At 43.3% G+C, this 23,327-nt stretch overlaps 1 protein-coding gene across 1 annotated transcript in view; it reads right to left on the reverse strand.

Moving 5' to 3' along the window:
• Positions 1 to 2,382: 2,382 nt before the first annotated feature.
• sgsm2 (small G protein signaling modulator 2) overlaps positions 2,383 to 23,327 on the reverse strand; it is a gene marked incomplete at both ends in the record, with an annotated part of 146,847 nt that continues 125,902 nt past the window's right edge. Inside the window, 12 exons of the mRNA XM_079514195.1 lie at positions 2,383 to 2,471; positions 3,689 to 3,856; positions 4,440 to 4,536; positions 5,684 to 5,793; positions 8,456 to 8,538; positions 9,246 to 9,370; positions 10,538 to 10,930; positions 12,535 to 12,717; positions 15,998 to 16,126; positions 18,180 to 18,325; positions 18,713 to 18,777; positions 19,780 to 19,936. Of these exons, the coding sequence (XP_079370321.1) occupies positions 2,383 to 2,471; positions 3,689 to 3,856; positions 4,440 to 4,536; positions 5,684 to 5,793; positions 8,456 to 8,538; positions 9,246 to 9,370; positions 10,538 to 10,930; positions 12,535 to 12,717; positions 15,998 to 16,126; positions 18,180 to 18,325; positions 18,713 to 18,777; positions 19,780 to 19,936 (1,745 nt within the window). The remainder of the gene's footprint in view (positions 2,472 to 3,688; positions 3,857 to 4,439; positions 4,537 to 5,683; positions 5,794 to 8,455; positions 8,539 to 9,245; positions 9,371 to 10,537; positions 10,931 to 12,534; positions 12,718 to 15,997; positions 16,127 to 18,179; positions 18,326 to 18,712; positions 18,778 to 19,779; positions 19,937 to 23,327) is intronic.

The following is a 23,327-nucleotide window of genomic DNA, read 5'->3' on the forward strand; positions in this document are numbered from 1 at the left end:
GTTGCAGAAAAACGATAATCAGTCTGTATTCCTATCAGTAATGACACACCCCAGCTGACATTTAAGACTTAATTACACATGCTGTGTAAGTGTGTAGTGTACTAAGGAAATCTATCATTAAGTACTGTTCTCTGCTACCTGAACAGATTAGTACTCACACCTAAAATAATCTGTGCTTAAATTGGCTGGAATGTTAAATTTGGAATGAGTAATCCCACACTGTAAAGACATTTGACATGCGTTTAAAAATGTGCCAATGTTGGTCAAACAAATTAAAAATAAAAGGTATACTGGACTGTGAAAATACACTTTCACAAATATATTTTAGATACATTTTCAAATATACTTTCTCCCATACTGTAGTGTGGCCAGTGTAATATTGTTTGGCCACATTTAGTACATTATGCTATTTTTCCCTGCGGCTTCCTTACAGTAGGTCCTGCTGGCTGCAACCCATGACTTCACGTCACGGCTGCCACTGAACTTGTCTAGTTTGGACTACTTTTATAGACTGACCAGCTTGTTGCTATGCTTTGGCTGCATTCTATAACTACTTTATTATTTTTATACCAGTTTTGAACAGACATATTGTCATTTACATTCCTTAATGATCAGTGAGTATCCTCACAAATGCAAAACAATAATGTCATCGCATGGCACCACACGGACCTCATGAGATGAGGGAGGAAGGGGCTCATTCATGGCTGAGATTTGCGCCTTTGGCCTTTTCTAGTTATTGTTTTGCTCAGTCATGTTCTTGCTGCTGACTCTGTTCCAAGGTTATAATAGTTAACTAAAACTGACAATAACTAAAACTAGATATGGAGAGAGTTAAAAAAAAAAGTTAAAAAAAGTTAATGAAACAAGCTAAAATAATATTGTCAGTTTATTTTATAGGCAATTTATTTCATACATGAGCTTAGTCATTTGGGAGGATATGAAATCTATTTTAGCTGTGGCAGATTTATTATGAATATATTTTGGAACTATGCTTTTTTTTTTTTAATCACACCCAAAAGATAAAACTAATCGGAGCTAAACTGAAATCGAAAAAAACAAATAAAAAATGCTAAACCATAGCAACCTTGCCCTGATCATTCGCAGACCAAAGAGCTTTTCATCTTTCTGTCGGTGACATGGATTGACCTCTGCTTCACTCTGTTGCTGCAATCAGGCTTTAGTTTTACACCGTATGTATGCTGTTATCGTAGCAAACATAATTACATTTTTAACGTATTTGTAAAATTTCACGACGCATCAAATAATGGGCAGAAAGTTAGCCGGAATGTAAATTAACCATGCTTCAATGTCATGCACTTACTGTACTATATCACAGACCAGCGTTAACAGTAGTTATGAAGTCATTGATATGGTTGTAATGTTGGTTGCAGTTAACCCTGAGAATGCCTCCAGTTTGGCCTCAGGTGGTACCTCTACCCGTCATTGGGTATCACTGGTACCATGAAGGAAAACCTTGCGAAAAGTGCAAAATCGTACATGGGTTTTTTTTTTACTGATAAAGGCAACATTTGTGTGATAAATAAAATAAAATAAAATAAAAACATTCTCAAAAAGGGGATGGTGGATATGCGTTTTGTACAAAATACTTATGAAAAGGTAGTTGGCACAGTCCATTTGGTCACAAAAGAAAGCTTCTTCGTGGCTAAGTCTACTACTCCTCAGGTAATGCTCTGTGTGTGTCTGAGTGAGTGAGAGCGGCGCCCTCTTGTGGCCTCAACTAATGTAGCACGTAGATCATTTCGATCACTTGCTACACTACAGCCTATAATTCGATCGTCCAGGGGACGCGTGTCAAATACCTTCATTTCAGGATCATGGGAAAAGGGGGGGGGGGGGGAGACTTTTTTTGTTGAGAATATTACTATTGATGTCGTGAACGTCCGGTCAGAATATATGTTTGCATGTGCATCTCTGCGTGTATGTGCGTAACAGACAGTAGGTGTGTTCATGCACAACACACGCTCTTGTTGGGGCAGACTCAAGAATGCGGTCACAGTGCGATCAAACTCACAAGCATGCAGACGACTCCACATGTCTCAACAGGTCACCATGGGCATTCTGTTTGAAGGTCAGTGTAAAACGAAAGCCAGGGCCCCTAAGTCTAACCTTTGCTCCAGCCCACAGGGCAGCACCCTTCTTTCCCCAGTATCCGAGCATCAGTGGACTCCCCCTTGGATCTGTGCTAGGGGGCTGGCTGGGCAGGCGGTCTCTCTCTCTCTCTCTCTCTCTCTCTGTCTCTCTCAGAGACGGAGAACCGAGAGGTGGGGGGGGGGCAGGGTTGGAGAATAGAGAAGGTCAGTTACATGATGTGTAGACATAATCCATTCTTTTCCTCCCTCTCCTCTTTTTGTCCTCGTTGTTTTACTTGTTCTCCATCAGAGACTGGACTTTGTGCACCAGTTCACGGGCTATTTGCAGGATGTGTTGCACGTCATGATGCTCTGCCCTCTCTGTAACACACAACACAGTTAGGGGGGACATGCTTTACTGCGGGGGGGGGGGGGGGGGGGGGGGGGGGGGGGTCTTCAATGTTTTTTTCAGGACAAAGACCCTTTGGTGGGTCTACACACTATGAACTTAACTTGTACATACAGTAAGTTATTTTTTCCCCGCAAATGTTTTCCTCCAGAATAGGAAAGCTAGGGTTCAAGTGGTTAATCTAAAATATATATATATTTGGTAACTCAGCGGAACCGCAAGTGGTCCAGGTACCCCAAAGGTACTATTCAATGTGGCCTGGACGGTTAGCTCAACCGTCTGGGCACCTACAGTAGGCTGCCAAGCCAGCCTGGCAGCCTTTGCCGTGTGTCACTCCCCATCTCTTTCCCCCTTTCCTGTCTGTCTACTGTTCACTATCAATAAAGGCATAAAAAACAAAACAAAACAAATCAAAAATAAGAGTACTATTCAATGGACATGTAAGGAATGTTAGGTACTGTAGATACATTATGTGTAAAGCATGTGTGACTGGAAGAATGTGAACTCAATGAAAGAGATTTCAGCAAATGTCAGTACTGTGGCGCAAGGCAACTCATCTCCCTTTGCCCTGAGAGTGAGATCAGCTTTTGGGTACAGTAGGTATGAGCCAATTTGTTCTTTGTCCGATTTAAATTGTAACATTTTTGTTCCCGTCCAGTTGCCAACACAGTCACAGATAATACAACTCCCTGGGGGGGACGGTCGGAAGAACTATTAGGCTACATGTGACTATTAGTCACATGTAGCCTACTGCACAGCCAGAAATATTCGTGAACAGATTTCATTGCAATGTCATCCTTCCAGTGTAAAATCCTGTGTGTCGCTGAAGAATATATTAACCTGTCGCTGCAGGTTAAGGTGTCAATCATGTGGGTGTCCTTGCAAGGGGTTGCCCTTAAATAACTACCTGTCCCTCAGCTTTGTGCTCAATGTACTCAATGTAAGGATGGTGTTCAGTTGGGCTGGCCACCACGGGGGTCAGCCATCCAGGCTCCAGCTTGTCTTCTGCTGTATTCTGTACTCTGCAAATAAAACCGAACTCCGAAACACCTCTTTGCCTGCCTTACCTGCGCCTCTTCATCCGTCTGTCTGTCTACACCAGAACTCTCTGAAATCTCCGTTTTTAAATATTTTTGAGTCTGTATGCGGTGGAGAGAGTGCACTCTAGATAATATACGACATCGCTCACCGTTGAAGAACTTGATGATGTCGGTGAAGTCCATGTTGTTGTCTCTGATGATCTCCCGGTAAACGGTGACCAGGGCGAGGGCCAGAAACAGAACGAAGTGCTGAGAGGAGATCCTCGGAGCCACCCAGATCACCTCCCACACCGCAAACACATCCTCATACAGGAGCTCTGCATACATTGATGATGAATTGAAAACGGTGGACTTAAGTGTAATGCTTTATGGTGTCGACGTTAACAGGTTTTTGTATTGAGTTGTGCTTGAAATGTACTGTAATGCTGCAAAACTGTTCAATCAATCAATGTCATACACCACAAACCAAGGTTATCATAGGTTTATTTTTATTTTATTTTATTCAACTTTTTGTTTTGGCAGCCCCCTGTCAAGGAATTTTGGGTTAAACTTAAAGAGCCATAAGCCAGCTAAGCCAGCTGTGTTTCTTAACCTTTCTTGATCCTTTGTTTTATAATTACCCCCTGTTGTATTTTGTTTATTGTCCTTTTGCCTCCTGTGAGGGGCTGGACTTATGTCTGTCTATCTAGAGTGTTGCCCTCTCCTCTGGGTGACACATGGCTCTGGGTTTTCCCAAATACACTTCAACTGTGGATACATTGAACTGTAAGTCTGTGTTCTCCTGTTGATGGTACCTCAATAATAATCACTCATTCTTTGAAACTCTGAACTTGTGTCTCAACTTATTGTCTCAATTTGCCCAGTCAATCGTTTAATCCACGCTACGTGCCTGGTATTTACCTCTTTTGAAGTCCAACAAGAACCAACGGTAGCAGAAGTAGAAATGGGTGTAGTCTCCATTCTGGTGCATCAGTTCAAACAGCTCAGAGTCCAGGATCTGATGTGGACAAGACAAGGTGAGGAGGTCAACAGTCATTGAGTTGGTATCTCGCACGCACGCACGCACGCACGCACGCACGCACGCACGCACGCACACACGCACGCACGCACGCACGCACGCACGCACGCACGCACGCACGCACGCACGCACGCACGCACACACAAGGTTCAAACAGCTCAGAGTCCAGGATCTGATGTGGACAAGACAAGGTGAGGAGGTCAACAGTCATTGAGTTGGTATCTCTCTCGCACGCACGCACGCACGCACGCACGCACGCACGCACGCACGCACGCACGCACGCACGCACGCACGCACGCATGCACGCACAAGGTTCAAACATCTCAGAGTCCAGGCTCTGATGTGGACAAGACAAGGTGAGGAGGTCAACAGTCATTGAGTTGGTATCTCCCTCACACGCACGCACGCACGCACGCACGCACGCACGCACGCACGCACGCACGCACGCACGCACGCACGCACAAGGTTCAAACATCTCAGAGTCCAGGCTCTGATGTGGACAAGACAAGGTGAGGAGGTCAACAGTCATTGAGTTGGTATCTCCCTCACACGCACGCACGCACGCACGCACGCACGCACGCACGCACGCACGCACGCACGCACGCACGCACGAGGTTCAAACATACCACATACATACAGTTGGTATCTCTCACACACACAATGAATTTAGTTTTAGTCATATTCATCATAGGCATCTGAAATGCCTTAGTGTTAGTCCAGTTTTAGACGACTAAATGTACAGTTGGTTTTGGTCGACTGAAATGTATTTTGGCAGGCCTTGATACCCGCCAGATCGGCTATTCTCAGCATGCAACCAAGTGTAAAATGACTTATACTGGATCTCTTGTCCACTAGTGCCTTCCTAACATTTTAGTCTAGTTTTTATTTGTTGACGAAATTGTCAATATATTTAGCGTAGTTTTTCATTTAGTTTCCAATTCGTTTTCGTCAGTGAAAAAAAAAGGTAGTCGACGGACATTTTTCGTCATAGTTTCGTCAGGGAAATCAAACACACACACACACACACACACACACACACACACACACACACACACACACACACACACACACACACACACACACACACACACACACACACACACACACACAGGAGGTAATCCTTCACCTGGATGAGGGACCTCATATTAGAGAAGTGTGTGTCCATGGCTCTGCCGTTGGGGAAGTTCTGACACATCCTCTTCATGAGCTGAGTGAAGCAGCTGTACGCCAGGCACTCTGGGACACACACGCACACAATGAGAAGAGAATAGACACGAAGCCGGAGCATCATGACTTTAGCCAAGAACTACTAGAGTTGAAATTGCTGCAAAAAGAATTACTCTCGTAATGGCCAGTAACCTCTAATCATTTCTCTAATCATGTACTGTAGATAACCAAGTATTCTAATCATGTTGTTGTTTTTTTGTTTTTTTGTTTTATATACTGCAATCATGTATTCTGGATATTCTGTATTTCTTGTACAATAGTTTCATTGTGTTTTACATAGGTAGAGGCCTCGTATAAGATGTTTCATTGTGTTTTACATAGGTAGAGGCCTCGTATAAGATGTTTCATTGTGATTTACATAGGTAGAGGCCTTGTATAAGATGTTTCATTGTGTTTTACATAGGTAGAGGCCTCGTATAAGATGTTTCATTGTGTTTTACATAGGTAGAGGCCTCGTATAAGATGTTTCATTGTGATTTACATAGGTAGAGGCCTTGTATAAGATGTTTCATTGTGATTTACATAGGTAGAGGCCTCGTATAAGATGTTTCATTGTGATTTACATAGGTAGAGGCCTCGTATAAGATGTTTCATTGTGATTTACATAGGTAGAGGCCTCGTATACCGGTAAGCCCCTTGGTCTTTTTTGCCTCAGCCTAGCACTTTACCCTTCTTATATTTATATGTTCACTGTATTGTTTTTATACTGTGCTGAATAAATAAATACTAAAATACTAACCATTATTAACAATGGTGTTTTACATAGGTAGAGGCCTCGTATAAGATGTTTCATTGTGATTTACATAGGTAGAGGCCTCGTATAAGATGTTTCATTGTGATTTACATAGGTAGAGGCCTCGTATAAGATGTTTCATTGTGATTTACATAGGTAGAGGCCTCGTATAAGATGTTTCATTGTGTTTTACATAGGTAGAGGCCTCGTATAAGATGTGTCATTGTGTTTTACATAGGTAGAGGCCTCGTATAAGATGTTTCATTGTGTTTTACATAGGTAGAGGCCTCGTATAAGATGTTTCATTGTGATTTACATAGGCAGAGGCCTCGTATAAGATGTTTCATTGTGATTTACATAGGTAGAGGCCTCGTATAAGATGTTTCATTGTGATTTACATAGGTAGAGGCCTCGTATAAGATGTTTCATTGTGATTTACATAGGTAGAGGCCTCGTATAAGATGTTTCATTGTGTTTTACATAGGTAGAGGCCTCGTATAAGATGTTTCATTGTGTTTTACATAGGTAGAGGCCTTGTATAAGATGTTTCATTGTGTTTTACATAGGTAGAGGCCTCGTATAAGATGTTTCATTGTGTTTTACATAGTAGAGGCCTCGTATAAGATGTTTCATTGTGATTTACATAGGTAGAGGCCTCGTATAAGATGTTTCATTGTGATTTACATAGGTAGAGGCCTCGTATAAGATGTTTCATTGTGATTTACATAGGTAGAGGCCTCGTATAAGATGTTTCATTGTGATTTACATAGGTAGAGGCCTCGTATAAGATGTTTCATTGTGTTTTACATAGGTAGAGGCCTCGTATAAGATGTTTCATTGTGTTTTACATAGGTAGAGGCCTCGTATAAGATGTTTCATTGTGATTTACATAGGTAGAGGCCTCGTATAAGATGTTTCATTGTGATTTACATAGGTAGAGGCCTTGTATAAGATGTTTCATTGTGATTTACATAGGTAGAGGCCTCGTATAAGATGTTTCATTGTGTTTTACATAGGTAGAGGCCTCGTATAAGATGTTTCATTGTGTTTTACATAGGTAGAGGCCTCGTATAAGATGTTTCATTGTGTTTTACATAGGTAGAGGCCTCGTATAAGATGTTTCATTGTGATTTACATAGGCAGAGGCCTCGTATAAGATGTTTCATTGTGATTTACATAGGTAGAGGCCTCGTATAAGATGTTTCATTGTGATTTACATAGGTAGAGGCCTCGTATAAGATGTTTCATTGTGATTTACATAGGTAGAGGCCTCGTATAAGATGTTTCATTGTGTTTTACATAGGTAGAGGCCTCGTATAAGATGTTTCATTGTGTTTTACATAGGTAGAGGCCTCGTATAAGATGTTTCATTGTGATTTACATAGGTAGAGGCCTCGTATAAGATGTTTCATTGTGATTTACATAGGTAGAGGCCTTGTATAAGATGTTTCATTGTGATTTACATAGGTAGAGGCCTCGTATAAGATGTTTCATTGTGATTTACATAGGTAGAGGCCTCGTATAAGATGTTTCATTGTGATTTACATAGGTAGAGGCCTCGTATACCGGTAAGCCCCTTGGTCTTTTTTGCCTCAGCCTAGCACTTTACCCTTCTTATATTTATATGTTCACTGTATTGTTTTTATACTGTGCTGAATAAATAAATACTAAAATACTAACCATTATTAACAATGGTGTCTGGTTAAGAGGTACAGCTACTAATAGTTGGAGGTGAATTTGTTGAATTTATATATTTCTTAAACAAATGCTACAAATGGCAAATAGTACAATAAAACTACATTGTTATCAAAGTATCACGTATTATCAAATCCAATTACATTTTCTCTGAGAAGATGAGCAGTAGTAGATTAGCAGAATAGCTAGTAGCTAGAGTGGTTTTTAGCATAGGAAACCATGTCATATAGGTCTGAATCTTACCATCGTCCAGGATGACCATCAGTGGAGCCAGCAGGTCGCACATGCCCTGCACGTAACCCATCTCTAAGTGCTCCCAGACATAGCTGCAAGCGAGGGCAACAACAACGACATACCATATGAGACTAGTGGAAATAAGTGGTAGAGAGGGTCTGTACTAGAGGGCCTATATCTATTTACTTTTAGGACAGTCTAATATAGGAAAAACGTCAGAATATTCAATGTATATCTTGAAATACCCGTGAAAATCCCACATAACCGTGAGAATGTTCAAATGTGTCATAAAAGGGTCCATTTGGTTACATTTGTACACTCTCTGGCTTAACAAATTGATAAGTTACATCACTTATCAGTGAAGACCACTGTATACTTCCAATACTTTTTTTTTTAAAGAAGAAAAATAAAGAATATGTATTTCAACACGTTTCTTTTCTTGAAAGATGCTTGAAGGTATTGTGTATTTGGTCTCTGTTGTACCTGCACATGATGTTGAAGGTATTGTGTATTTGGTCTCTGTTGTACCTGCACATGATGTTGAAGGTATTGTGTATTTGGTCTCTGTTGTACCTGCACATGATGTTGAAGGTATTGTGTATTTGGTCTCTGTTGTTACCTGCACATGATGTTGAAGGTATTGTGTATTTGGTCTCTGTTGTACCTGCACATGATGTTGAAGGTATTGTGTATTTGGTCTCTGTTGTACCTGCACATGATGTTGAAGGTATTGTGTATTTGGTCTCTGTTGTACCTGCACATGATGTTGAAGGTATTGTGTATTTGGTCTCTGTTGTACCTGCACATGATGTTGCGTAGTTTCTCGAGGTTGCTGGAGGTGAAGTAACAGTAGTTACGATCACAGCGCTGAACATCTTTGTCTATTCTGTGGAGGTTCAGAGCAATCGTGTCCAGAAGCTCAATCTGTCCAGAACGGAACAGAGCGGATTTCAATTGTTAAAAAATGAACAAAATGAGTGAAAACCTTTTCTTTTCTTTAGGTTTTTTTTTCTTTTTACCTCCCCACACCACACAACATTCCTGTCTTGTCACTGCTGACTGGCATAGAGCCTTCGTCCTATGCCTCCCCGCCAAACACTCCCCTGCTGACAGGTGCCTCCCCAGCCGCAGTGACAATTATCCAGTGGTGGAAGTACTGTACTTAAGTACAATTTTGAGGTATTTGTACTTTACTTGAGTATTTCCAATACTGTTACTTCTACTCCACTACATCTCGGAGCCGATACTTTTACTTCTAAATTGCAGTATTGGTACTTTTACTTACGTAAAACAATTGAGTACTTTTTCCACCACTGCAATTATCACCCTCCCCACCCGGTTTCCCCGAACGAACGAACGAACGAACACGGGACAGGCGCTCCATAAAGCCCCTCAATCTCCGGGGTGGTGGTGGGCAGGCACTTTACCACTGCACCACCCGAGCGCCTGAACTCCGGGGTGGTGGTGGTGGTGGGCAGGCACTTTACCACTGCACCACCCTCCCCACCCGGCTTCCCTCCTCCTCCGAACGAACACGGGACAGGCGCTCCATAAAGCCCCTCCATCTCCGGGGTGGTGGTGGGCAGGCACTTTACCACAGCCCCTCCTCTGAAATCCTTTTCTCATTGTAATTTCACAATTCTTCAAAATATAAAGATAGTATATGCAGGTATTTTATGCAAAAATATGAATTCTGGTTATCTCAGTTTTCTAAGATACAACACAGCTAGCTAGCAGAGGTATCACTAAAAAAGACTGCTAGATGTTACACAGTATGACTACGTTTTGAACAAACCTTTTTTTGCTTTTAAACCAGTGGTTTTCAACCCTTTTCATATCAAGGCCCACAATTTGTTCTGCATTTGAGCCACGGACCACCGTTTGATGACATTTAGCCTCGCAGACCCAAAACTAAAGAATATGTCCACATGTCCATGCTGTATTGATGTTGCTTTGGTACCACAGGAGAGATAACAGGCAAACGTTGATCAAAATAACAATTCTTCTACATTCTCTAATTGTGTAGACTTCTTGTAAAATTAACTCCCCCCCCCCCCCCCCCCGTAGCATGAATTGCCATTATGACCACACCGTGTACGACGAAAGCGAAGGCGAGATCCCTTCAACCGCTTCCCCGGCGTCAGTCACCAGCTTGTCCAGCTGAGTGCACAGCCTCTCCTCGCTGAGCGCGTCCTGCTGCCTCCCCAGCGCGCCGGGAGTCCGGCGGCCCTCGTCCCCGGCGGCCCCCTCCTCCTCTATGCTCTGGCCGTCGTCGATGCTGGACAGGATCTGGGAGTGACCTGAAGTCACAGAGTAGTTTCTAGATGACGGTAGGCCAGAGTCAGGGGAGTCAAACTCCACCAGAGGCCGCTCCTCCGGTGCCATGGCGGCAGCGGGGAGCAGGGTAGACATGGTTGGGGTGCGGTCCTCACCACTCGGGGTGTCCTGGCCCCCTGCGTCGGGATCGTCTACGGACATGAAGACCTGGGGCGGGGAGGGAGGGGGGGTGGGGGGGGGGGGCAGAGGTGTATAGCGGGTGAAGAGTGGCGGTGGAAAAAAGTGCTCACGGTTTGTACTTAACCCATTTAGACCTGAGGTCGATTCTACAGATCCTGACAGTTTTCTAAAAACCTATGTTTCTATGTCAGTGGTTCTCAAGGAGCCCCAGAATTATATGTATAATTGGCTGCCGACCCCCCATCTGAAAATATGTTGTTCCAGGGACCCCCCAGAAGCAAAGATTTGAGTTAAAAATGTTTGCACTGAAAGAATATATATTCAAAGACTTGTGCCACATTTTCATGATTTTTCAAAAAATAGCAGCTTGTAGCTTGTAGCACGGCACTCGGTGCCGCGCTATGAGCTTGTATCTGTTATTTTTCAACAAAAGTTTAACATAATGCTTAAAACACCAAAAGGGGTTCCCGCCCAAAATGGGTTAAGTAAAAATATTAATACTGTAATATAGAACCACCTTCATCAAAGTTGGTGTTGTAACTTTATATATTGTCAATTACTTCCATGAGAGGGGGAGAGGTGGTGGAGTTAGTTGCTTTAGCAGACATTTTGAGGGTCCAATGGAGTTAAGAGGTTTTGTCCAAAGCACTTTTTACTACTTTCCATTGGTTCAATATTTTCGAAACAACACACAGATGTAAAGGGTGTTCAATAGCACTGATTTATGCCAAAAGAAAAATCAAAAACCTCAAAAATTGAGTTATGAGGTTTCCTCCCGACAGCAACGAATTATGCAATAAATAGTTTTACACTTGTATTTGGTGGAAAGGACAAACTGTCCTTTCCGTCAGGAACATCTGTGTGGAACTGAGGCATTGTGTCGCCCACCACTCTTCTCGGTAGTGGCCAGACACTCCAACCAACACAATTGGTAGCAGAGGCGGATTTAGCAATTACGGGGCTCCTAGCAAAGCTCAACTTTAAGGACTCACCCCCAAACCAACCCCCAGCCTGCTGAAGTAGGAGCAATCTGGGAACCCAGCTACAGCAGCATACAGCAACAAAAGATAATATCCCCCCATTGTTATATATTTATAATATATTATAGGCCTATTTATATTATATTTAACCCAAAGTACGCCAGCATTTGTTGATAACTGTGATATAATTCACGCCAGCATTTTTCCCTGTTCAGCTCTTATTTTGTCTTATTTTATTATTTCCACAGAACAACTCTAAGGTATATTAATGACAGTAAAATGTTGAAAATGAGTGGTATTCCCCCTTTAAGTACATTTTGATACTTTTCAACACTTTTGCACTTTTTACTCGAGCACATTTCTTTTTAAATTTCAGACTTTTACTTGTAACAACGCATTTCTATATTGCAGTAATTTATATACTTTTACTAGTAACTAAAACAATTGAGTACTTTTTCCACCACTGGTGGAAAAACTGTGGGTAATTAGCCCTTCACTAAGTCCCTCCCCAACCCATCCTTGTCCAATAGGCACGTTAGCAGCGAAGAAAGCTTGACCTGCATAGCAACCATTGCTAAACTATTTGGATTGGCATTGGACAAGGGTAGGGTGGGATTTAGTGAAGGGCTAATTCCTGTCGGTAGGGCTCACCTCGTTGCTGAGAGTGGAGTCTCTGTGGACGAGCCGCAGCACGTGGCTGTCGATGCTGCTGCCAGACGACAGCTTGGCAAAGATGGCCGACTGCATCTCCTTCTCCCGCATGTTCACGATGACCTCGCACGCCTTCCACTCTCTCGTCAACTGCTGGTAGCGCTGGCTGGTCTTCTCGTCGATCTTCGCCCCGATAAAGCGCGCGCGCACGCACGCAACCACGCAATCACGCACGCACGCACGCAGGCAGGCGCACACACACACACACACACACACACACACACACACACACCCATCAGCAGAGGTAAAAGTCTGCGAGATGAACAGTGAATAAACGGGCCTAATGCGCAGGGGCGTATCCACCCATGTCTGAACTGGGCCCAGCCACAAAAAAATAAATAATAATAATAATAATAATATCATAATGATGACAGTAGCGTCATTGTTTAACATACAGACCCGTTGTTGACCTGTCTGTCTAGCATCAAATGCTGGATGAGTGAGAACTTTCTCAAGCTAAATGAGGATAAGACAGAAGTTCTCATAATTGGTTCTAGTGAGCAGAAAGAATGAATAATAAGCAGACTTGACTGTAGAAAGTAATAGTACAGTAAAGAACTTGGGGGTCATTATTGATTCTGAATTGAATTTTTATTCATAATCATGTTACCAAGATTGCCTTTTTTCACCTTAGAAATATTGCACGAATCAGAGCCTATAAATTTGTCATTGGACGATGGAAAAACACGCCTTAATTACAATGCACTTTTTTCTGGACTGCCTAAGAAAACAACTGACAGATTACAACTTGTCCAAAATGCGGCAGCCAGAGTTTTAACTAAAACTAAGATGAGAGAACATATTACTCCAGTTTTAGCTTCACTGCATTGGCTTCCGGTTGTTTTTAGGATTGATTTTAAAATTATTTTACTTGTTTATAAAGCTCTCAATGGTCTCGCACCTTCCTACCTACATGACTGCCTGCCTAAATATGTCCCAAACCTCCACTGCTGGCCTGCTCGCTTTGCCTAAAAAAATGGCAACTAAAGGCCTATTCATAGTCTGGATTTTCGGTGGTGAGGTGACCACCGCTCCGGTGGTGAGGTAACCACCGGAGCTAATAACGTGGAGCGGTGGTGAGTAAAAACAGAGAGAAGGGCTGGAGCGGTGGTTTGCTCTTCACCATGGCTCAGTGACGTCATGTTGTAGTTCGGTGGTCTCACCTCACCACTGAAAATCCAGACTATGAATAACGCTTTAAAAACACGGTGAAGCAGCTTTCTGCTTCTACGGTCCGACGGCGTGGAACAAACTCCCACTGTACCTTCGACAGGCAGCCTCTGTAGACATTTTTAAAGCACAGCTCGAGACCCACTTCTACACTCTTGCTTTTAATTGATATTTTACATTTATTGTTATTCATGTCCTCACTGTATTGCATTAGTGCTATTATTTTTAATGTTTCATGCCTTGCTTTTCTTTTCTTTCTTTCTTTCTCCATTTCTCTGTAAAGCACTATGAGCTGCATTTCATGTCATGAAAGGTGCTATACAAATAAAGTTTTATTATTATTATTATGTGAATGCAATCACTGCATTCAATTTAGCAACAACATATGGCAGTGGGTGTATTATTATATTATTCATCTTTTCCTATTTGGGAACGTAGCCACTGGCACTGCCTAGTTTGTCCATCTGTACCTGCGTAGATTGATTGGTCATGCCTGCCTGATGCCTGTCATCATGTGCTTGTTTTGCTTCACACCAGAAATATCTTTGTTTATGCTTAAATATGAATGAGAAGCCTCTCTGAGAGTATCCTAAATGTTAACCTCACAATGTCACACGTCTATTGCAAAGTTTTTGGAAAGAAAGGAAGTCAGCAGTCCCTAGAGGAGCTAGCTAGCCTATACTGTATCCTGAGGACTTCAGCTTTACTGGGCAACTCCACGACAGCGTCTCCGCCCTTGATTATGGATTACTACATGTATGATTGAAGACATCAAAGGTCAGAATTGAATTGTAATTTTTTTTGCTGAATGGATTTTCATTGATTGTGCCCATGTTGTCTGCTGCTATGCTACGGGGTGCTATCTTGCTCATTTGTAATTTGGAAGTGAGTTGAAAGAAAGTAGCTGTTGTTACACTCTGCAGTCTTCAATACTCAACACTACTACTTCAATACCATGGCTGCCTGGGAGAGTGTGCAACTGTGCACGTTGTTGTTTATATGGTTGTTGAGGAGCGCTCCTATGTCCAGCTGAGGGTTTGTGTAAAAGTAAAACACAAACATTGAATGCCATTGACAATGGATGGCCAGCTTTGACTGTTTGTGTAAAACACTAGCCCGTCTCCGGACCCCCCGGGTTGAGCTCCTTTGGACCTACCACGTAGGGTCCGGTCTCACCGGCTTCAAGCGACATGGGATGCAATCTGATTTCCCCTGACTTACCCCTGTGCTGCGGTGTGGGTGTCACGCTGACATATTCCAAAAGAACCATATGAACGCTATAGGAGACAACGAACCCTCTCACCCCCCCCGCGAACGGCTCAGAAGCCGTTAAGTATTTTTAATGTTTGTACGACCGTTTTTGCAGCTCTGAAATTCTCTCTTCGGTCCCTCCTTGTTGACATCTCGGTTGGCTAGCTGCGCCTACGAGGCGCGTAGGGAGGCGCAGCTAGCCAACCGAGACGCTGGAGGCGGTACAATGGGATGTCAACAAGAGAGAATTTCAGAGCTGCCAAAACGGTCGTACAAACATTAAAAATACTTAACGGCTTCTGAGCCGTTCGCGGGGGGGGTGAGAGGGTTCGTTGTCTCCTATAGCGTTCATATGGTTCTTTTGGAATATGTCAGCGTAACACCCACACCGCAGCACAGGGGTAAGTCAGGGGAAATCAGATTGCATCCCATGTCGCTTGAATCCGGTGATAAGGAACCCTACATAAAGTCATCAAAATGTCAGAAACTTTAACGTAGGGTTCCGAAAGGAGCTAGTAAAACACAAACATTGAATGCCATTGTTGACAATGGATGGCCAGCTTTGAATGTTTGTGTAAAACACAAACATTGAATGCCATTGTTGACAATGGATGGCCAGCTTTGAAAGTTTGTGTAAAACACAAACATTGAAGGTGTGATTTTTAGTGTACATCATTTGGGAATGTGATGTGATGAAGTGTCTTGGTAGCAGCCTGACATTTACACCTGTCAGTCTCTCTAAGACACCTGGACTTAATATTTTTAGGGAAATTGAAGGCAAAAATGAGTATTAATTAATTTAAAATGAGTATTAATTAATGAATTAATTAATGCCAAAATGTTGCGCGCGGTGTGCCCAGGCAGATTTTCCCAAGCCAAGGTAATAATGAATTCCTGCGTGCTAATGCGGTCACACTGTGTGTGCGTGTGCGTGCGTGCGTGCGTGCGCGCGTGCGTGCGTGCGTGCGTGCGTGCATCTCACATGGTTCATTGCCTTCTTGTCCATGCCAAACTTGTAGTGTCCCAGTAGAAAGGGCCAGACCTCCTTCCTGATGTCATGCTGCACCCCGCCATAGTACACCAACCGCAACAGCTCCAGCTCTTTGTAGTTCTGGCCACAGACACAGACACACACACACACACATGATACTTATATTTCTAAAGTTTTCAACTTTAGAAATACAAGTCACATATTATTCCTTTACCCATTTTGACCTGGGAACGATTCTACAAATGCCTTCTAAATCCTGACCCTATGTTTCTATGTCAGCCGTTCTCAAACATTTTCATGTCAAGGACCCCCAAAAATATATGTAATTTGACCCCCCAGTTCCAGGGACCCCCACAGAAGATTTGAGTTCAAAACGCTCGCTCTGAAAGAATATAATATTCAAAGATTTTCACCACATTTTCACGATGTTTCAAAAATAGCAGACCTACAAGCTCGTAGCGCGGCACCACGGTGCCACGCTATGAACTTGTAGATCTGCTATTTTTCAATATCTAAAGCATAACATAATGCTTAAAAGAAAAACACCAAAAGGGGTTCCCGCCCCGGAATGGGCTAAGTAAAAGAAAATTTTATAATTGATCCTAAGAATAAGTTTGGGTGTCGGGAAACGGGTGGTACTGTATGTCCCAAACTCGTTTCTGGTGAATCCAGGAAATGAAGTAAAAGTGCAGTGAGAAATGGAGACCGGATGACGACAGGCGGCTCGCAGACAGAAATAGAGTGTGAATTAGTAATGGTTACGTCCCTGGAAGTGATGAAGGACTACATTTTGCTCCTTTAACTAATTTAGACCTGACACTAGATTCTACAAAATGTCTTCTCTAAATCCTGACAGTTTTCTGAAAAATCCATGTTTCTGTGTCAGTGGTGCTCATAATATTTCATGTCAAGGACCCCAAAAATAATTGGCCGCTGATCTCCCATCTGAAAATATGTTGGTTCCAGGGACCCACCAGAAGCAAATATTATTTGAATATTCAAAGATTTGCGACACATTTTCATGATTTTTCAAAAAATAGCAGATCAACAAGCTCGTAGTGCCGCGCCACTAGCTTGTAGATCTGCTGTTTTCCAATAGCTAAGGCATAACATAATGCTTTAAACACCAAAAGGGGTTCCCGTCCAAAATGGATTAATCGCTATGGCGGTGTCATATCACACACCCTTATGAGACTCCATTTCGACGAGAGCCATTAAAGTTTCATTAGCATGAAAATAGAATAGACTGGCCGAGGAGATAGAGCCCACGGCGGCGCATGATCAATGTTGCGCGGTACATTTAATAAAGATGTAGCAGACGATATACATCATAACTATTGATCTATAGTCATTTAGCAGCTGAATGATTAATGTGGCATTATTTATGCTGCCCATAACCATATAAGGAGTTCCCCAATGCAGTTACGCCCAAATATGGAGTGTGTCGTCTGACCTTCAATGTCGTCATGGCATCAGGCACAAACATATGGGCACAAAAGGGGGTATGGCCATATGTGACTAAATTTGACTGAGGCACTGCCATTGGATTTTTTTTTTAATTTTCGTTTTTTCGTGTCTTATGAAAGCAGGGAATCAATCATAGCTTCAAATTGACATTGGTTGTTCAGGTTGACCCACCAGTTTTGGATATATGGCTTATAGAGTAATGTCTTGCAGAGAAACAGCGAGTTGAGAAAACAGGCTTGAAAGGTTCACTTCTAGCTACATGTTTAAGCATTTATTTCATATATGTCGATTTCAGCTCTGACACTTATTTCAGACATGCTCTAGTACAGTATGTGAAGAGTCTGCCTGTGCTATTAACTCATTTTGGATTTTAAAAAAAAAGCTGGAGTTTGCGGCAGGCTCTCAGTCAAATCTGGTCACATATTATGTAGATCCATGTGTTGTACCCAACTTGGTTCATGTGGGGTGACCTGAACCAACCAAACAACTGACTGACTGACTGACTGACTGGTGGAAATGCATGATTTCATGGTAAATAAATACATACACTGTGTACAACCATAAGTCACCTCACCATGCTGCATGATATCAACTGCAATCATTCTTTTTTGTGAACTCCACCAGCAAATATCAGTATAAGTGCAGTTTACATCTGGTATAGACAGACCTAGCCCCGTGCCATGACGCATGCATCCCAGCCTCTAACCTTGCAGTCTTTCTGGTATTTGCTCCACACATCTTTGCTCAGGCCCCCCGATGCCTCGCAGGGTCTGTCCGGGGGCACAATGTTGTGGTTGACCAGTGCTGACAGGTGTGTCCGGACAGTGGACAGGTGGCGACAGTAGGCCAGCCCTGGGGCAGAGACAGAGACGCCATCATGAGGGCAGTGACATGATACAAGGGGCAGAGACAGAGACGCCATCATGAGGGCAGTGACATGATACAAAGAGACTTCTGTTGTAAATGCCTGATTTATACCTGGCTGTGCATAAGTGTTGTTTTTGGCAGCAAATTTAGATTTTAGTCTTAGTCACAGTCTCTTGAATAGTTTATTTAGTTTTAGTCACATTTTAGTCACCTGGAATGTTTTAGTGTTAGTCTAGTTTTAGTCGACTAAATATCATAAGATTTTAGTCGACTAAATCTACAGTTTAGTTTGGTCGACTAAAATGTAAAATGTATATTATTGGGCAAATAGAAGTACGAGAATGGATTATGAGATCAGACTATAATACTTACAACCATAAAACGCTCTGGAAACAATTTGTCTTTTCATGTTCTGACAAAGCATCTTGAGAGGGACACTGGTAACAGAAAAAAAACACGAGTTACAACCACCCTGAAAAAAACACGAGTTACAATCACCCTGCCCCCCACCACCACCACCTGCCCACCACGACCACCACCACCACCACGGAGGCTGTAGGTTCAAATCCACCGTGGTGCATCTGGCTTTGCCGAGTGTCTGCAGTACTCAGGTCAGCCAGTAGGATACGACAGCAGTGACAAGTTGATAACACAGTGTGTGGGGAGGAATCAATTGGTAGAACAACTAAATTGGGGATGGAAAAAAAAGGAGTAAAAATAATGATTGGCTGCTCTATATAAAAAAATTATAATAATCCCCAAATACATACACAAGCATATGACGGTATGCAAATACATAAAACGAGTGGCAACAGATCAGAAAGTAGGTATTTTTGTCACGGGTGTTCCCGCATAACTTGGGTACGATGATGATGTCACATGCATTCTCTCTCTCTCTCTCTCTCTCTCTCTCTCGCTCTCTCTCTATATATATACATATATATACACACTCATACAGGGTACAGTTTCAGATGAATATAATATTTGAAGGTAGATGAGATAGGTTGCTCTCACACATTAAATGAACCTGCAGTATAATTGGAAGTGTGTTTACAGACAAGGGACAAATGGGCTTTATGCACACCACGCCATTTTGGCAGGTGTTACAGATGATACTAATGAAGGCTCTGCTCCATTCTGGTCAAACAGAGTCGGGGTGCCGCTATTGTGCAATGTTGGCTCACTGCAAACACTCTGCTACACCAGGGGGGGCCGGGCGGTATTCGACGCACCGCCATTCCGACTACGTGGCTTCGAGTGGACCGTACACTAAATGGAACAAGAGCATTAATTAGTAATCATTAGTATCATTAGTATCATAGGAAGAGTTATTCTGTGTGCATATAGCCCATTTGTACACTGTAATGCGGCCTTCTCTGCTGATGGTGTGTACGTGTACAGTAGTAGTGTATGTATAAGCGTACGTATGTATATCCGACGGTTCATGAGAACAGGTACAGCCTGCTGGATAGTCAAAGGACACGCTGCTACCCCCGGTGGAGCAGGACAGACATGACGCGTGGCTGGTTAGTTCAGCTTTGTGCCACAACGTTGGACTGCCTCCAAAACCTTGCGCGTCCAGCATCTCGCCGTGGTCTGGAGGAGAGAAGGAGAGAGAGAGGTCTCTCATTACTAAAGAGACATGTGGACTAGTCATATTAATGTCCTGTGCTATCAATTCTATGATTAAAGTTGGATAGACCTTAGTATTGATCTTCAAGCTTTTTTAGTAGCTCTAAAAAATGACAGTTCACATTCAGTGTGTATTTTACGGCTGTCATATTATATGAAGTAGGTCCCTCAGCTCAACCAGAAAATACATTTCTTGTCATGATTCATGAACATTTATGTATACTTCAGCTGATCTCTGATATAAAGAAGAAAAACAAATAATAATAACGTTTTGCTGTGACACAAAGTTGATAGAAACTGTACATGAGGATAATATACCGAGGAAACTGGACCTGGCGGTTTAAGAAGCGTAAAGCTGGAAGGCAGGCTTTGCATTCTGGGAAGGACAGGCGCAGCCAGAGGAATATACAGGGAAGCCATGCGCAGGGGGGGGGCATTCAGTGCACAGAGAGACAGCATGGGCACATTTGAGCCGACAGGCGCGGCCAAAGGAAGCTGACTCCCGACGTCTTTCCGGCTTTTTAGACGGCTGGTGGATGGAAAAGAAGCTCCACCCACGCGGCAGGTTGCCGCGTCGGCCAGATTCCCGGAAAAGCTTGCCCCAGCGGCAACCATGCCGTGTGGGTGGAGCTTCTTTTCCATCCACCGGCTGTCTAAACACTCGGAAATGACGTAAAACACAGCTTGTTCTGTCCGCGGCTGTCGGCTCAAATGTGCCCATGGAGAGAGAGAGAGAGAGAGAGAGAATACAGTAATAGACATGTGAGGGATAGTTTAAACTAAAGAGAAGTGCAGATTGAGGGGGAAGGAAGGGACACAACAAGGCATGCTGGATGCAGAAAGCCAGAACAAGAGGAATCCCAAAGGAACTGACAAAATAAACAAATTAAATCAAGAAATGGACACCAGTCAGAGGGAACACAAGGGGAAGGAAGAAAAACCTTTAAAAAAAAAATATATATATATATCAGCATCAAACAAATGCTCTTCACCTTAATTCTTCAGGTTGAAGCTGATGACCTGTCATAAATATGTCATTCATAATCATGAAACCCCCACCGCAGCCAAAACCCCCCCAAATAATAATAATAATAGTAGTAGTAGTAGTAAACAAAGAAAACAAAAAATAAGTGCTGGAGAGAGTGCCCGTTTTGGTCGATAAAACGGGCACTAAAACGAACGACTTGGCGATAGTTTTGGGGGTTCAATAAAAATGTAAACCACCCTATAGTTCACAGAAGAACCGCACCATCTCTACTACTGCGGAACCTCACAGGACCAAATAGTCGTCATAGTGAGGGGGGGACATGGGGGGGGGGGGGACTTGGGGGAGAGGGGGGGGGGGGGGACTGGGGGTTCGGGATGGGGGATGGTGGGTATTAGTGAAGAATTACAGTGAACAGCATTGCAGCGAAAACAAACCTAAGGGGAAAAAACAACAACTGCACAAAACATAGGAGAACGAACAGAAGGCCAAAGCAAAGACAGAGAGAACACATTTTGATTTAGAAAATGAAATAAAAGAAACGGGAGAGAAGGGGGGACTGAGACATATTCCAACACACGACTAGCCCCATCTTTTAATTAATAAAAATAATCAATATATACAATAACAATGAAACGTGTTGCATTGTGTGCATATATCCATGCAGAACGGTCAAGCATGTTGCAAGTCAGAAATGAAAGGGTGTAGTTGGGGGGGGGATATAAACAGAATTACATTAAAGGTGCTTGCACACTGGACTGCGTTTTTCAGGAAAACCGACGGGAAAAACGCAGCTAAAAATCCGAAAACGCCCTCGGTGTGCAGGGACCTTAAGTCAAATAAAAGATACACAGCAAATGATCAAAGCAAATATTTTGCCACCAAGCAACCGAGACCCAACAGTGCTGAGGGGTGCTGCTCCGAAGGCAATACAGTACCTTCTAATCCACTGCTTCTCAAACGTCCGATCCGAGGACCCCCGAGGGGGGGTTCAGAATTTCAGATAGACCCTTATGGATCCGTTTACTCTCAGAGTTAAATCAACTGAGCCTTTTTTTACAGGGGTCCCAAATGTCTACACTCTCACGAGTTAGTGACTTGTAAAAGGTCAATTTGGACTCCTGGTTGGCCGTCTCTTATACCCAGTCGTCTCACAGCAGCCAGACCATTAGACGGAATAGGACCCTGAGACCAAAACAAATTAGGGTATAGGCCTTAGAGTATATATGAATAGAGATGAAACCCTGAGGCGAAATGGACATAGTGGCCGAATTTGATATTGCAGCGTGGGCCCAAACACATGAACGCGCTGGTCCGTTGACTATCATTGTGCACGTTCACGATGACACGTGAACGCTGAATGCCTGCAATGATAGTCAGCGGCAGCGCGTTCATGTGTTTGGGCCCAAACCATCCCAGAATGCACTCTGTTCCTACCCAGAATGCACAGTGAAATCGCCTCATGCGCTTTTGAGCAACTTAATGCAAGTGGATGGGAGGAGAACTCGGGTGCCGTCTCTATTCATATATACTCTAGTATAGGCAGGCACACAGAACAACTCTTCCTACTTTCGGGGGCCTCTTCCGACTTCCTGCACAGGTGTTATCGATGATACTAATGAAGGCTCTGTTCCATTCTGGTCAAACAGAGTCAGGGTGCTGCTATCGTGCAATGTCGGCTCACTGGAAACACTCTGCTACACCAGTGGGTCTCAAAGTGTCCTTGAGTGGGTTTCAAATGGCCCTGTATGGGTGTGTAACTCTGAGAGTTATGGGGGTCCTTGAAATTATAACGTTTGAGAACCACTGTACACTAAATCGCCTCGGAGATCGCAGGCGTTTCGTTTTCACAAAAGCCTGAGCAAACGGGCGACATTTCCTGGTCTTGGAGTGAACTACAATGCAGAGGGGCGCGGCCTGGCTCCAAACTTGGTGACGTCAGTGTTCTCTAACGGGGAGGGGGCGGGCGCTCAGATCGGTGAACCAATAGGATCCACCGCCAACCGCCGTGATCCTAGCGGCGGGCTCCCGCCTCCTCTAGACCAGAAATCACGCTGGCTAGCTGGGCCAGGCTATACACTACATGCAGAGCCTCAATTAGTATAATCGGTAACACCTGTGAAGGAAGTCAGAAGCGGTCCGGAAGTAGGAAGAGTTATTTCCAAAATAAGCGTATGTGCATAGAGCCTATTGTGCGTCAAAGTATTAGGTATAGTCTCGCGTAGCCAGACAACTATTCCACAATCTCCGAATGCTATATATATATATATATATATATATAGAGAGAGAGAGAGAGTCTGGAACTACACCTCCCGAAATCCGAGTAAGGAAGCTGCTATTTCCGTTCACGAAAATATATTTTAAAATATC

Source organism: Electrona antarctica, assembly GCF_951216825.1.
Source record: "Electrona antarctica genome assembly, chromosome: 11".
NCBI classification, from domain to species: Eukaryota; Metazoa; Chordata; class Actinopteri; order Myctophiformes; family Myctophidae; genus Electrona; species Electrona antarctica.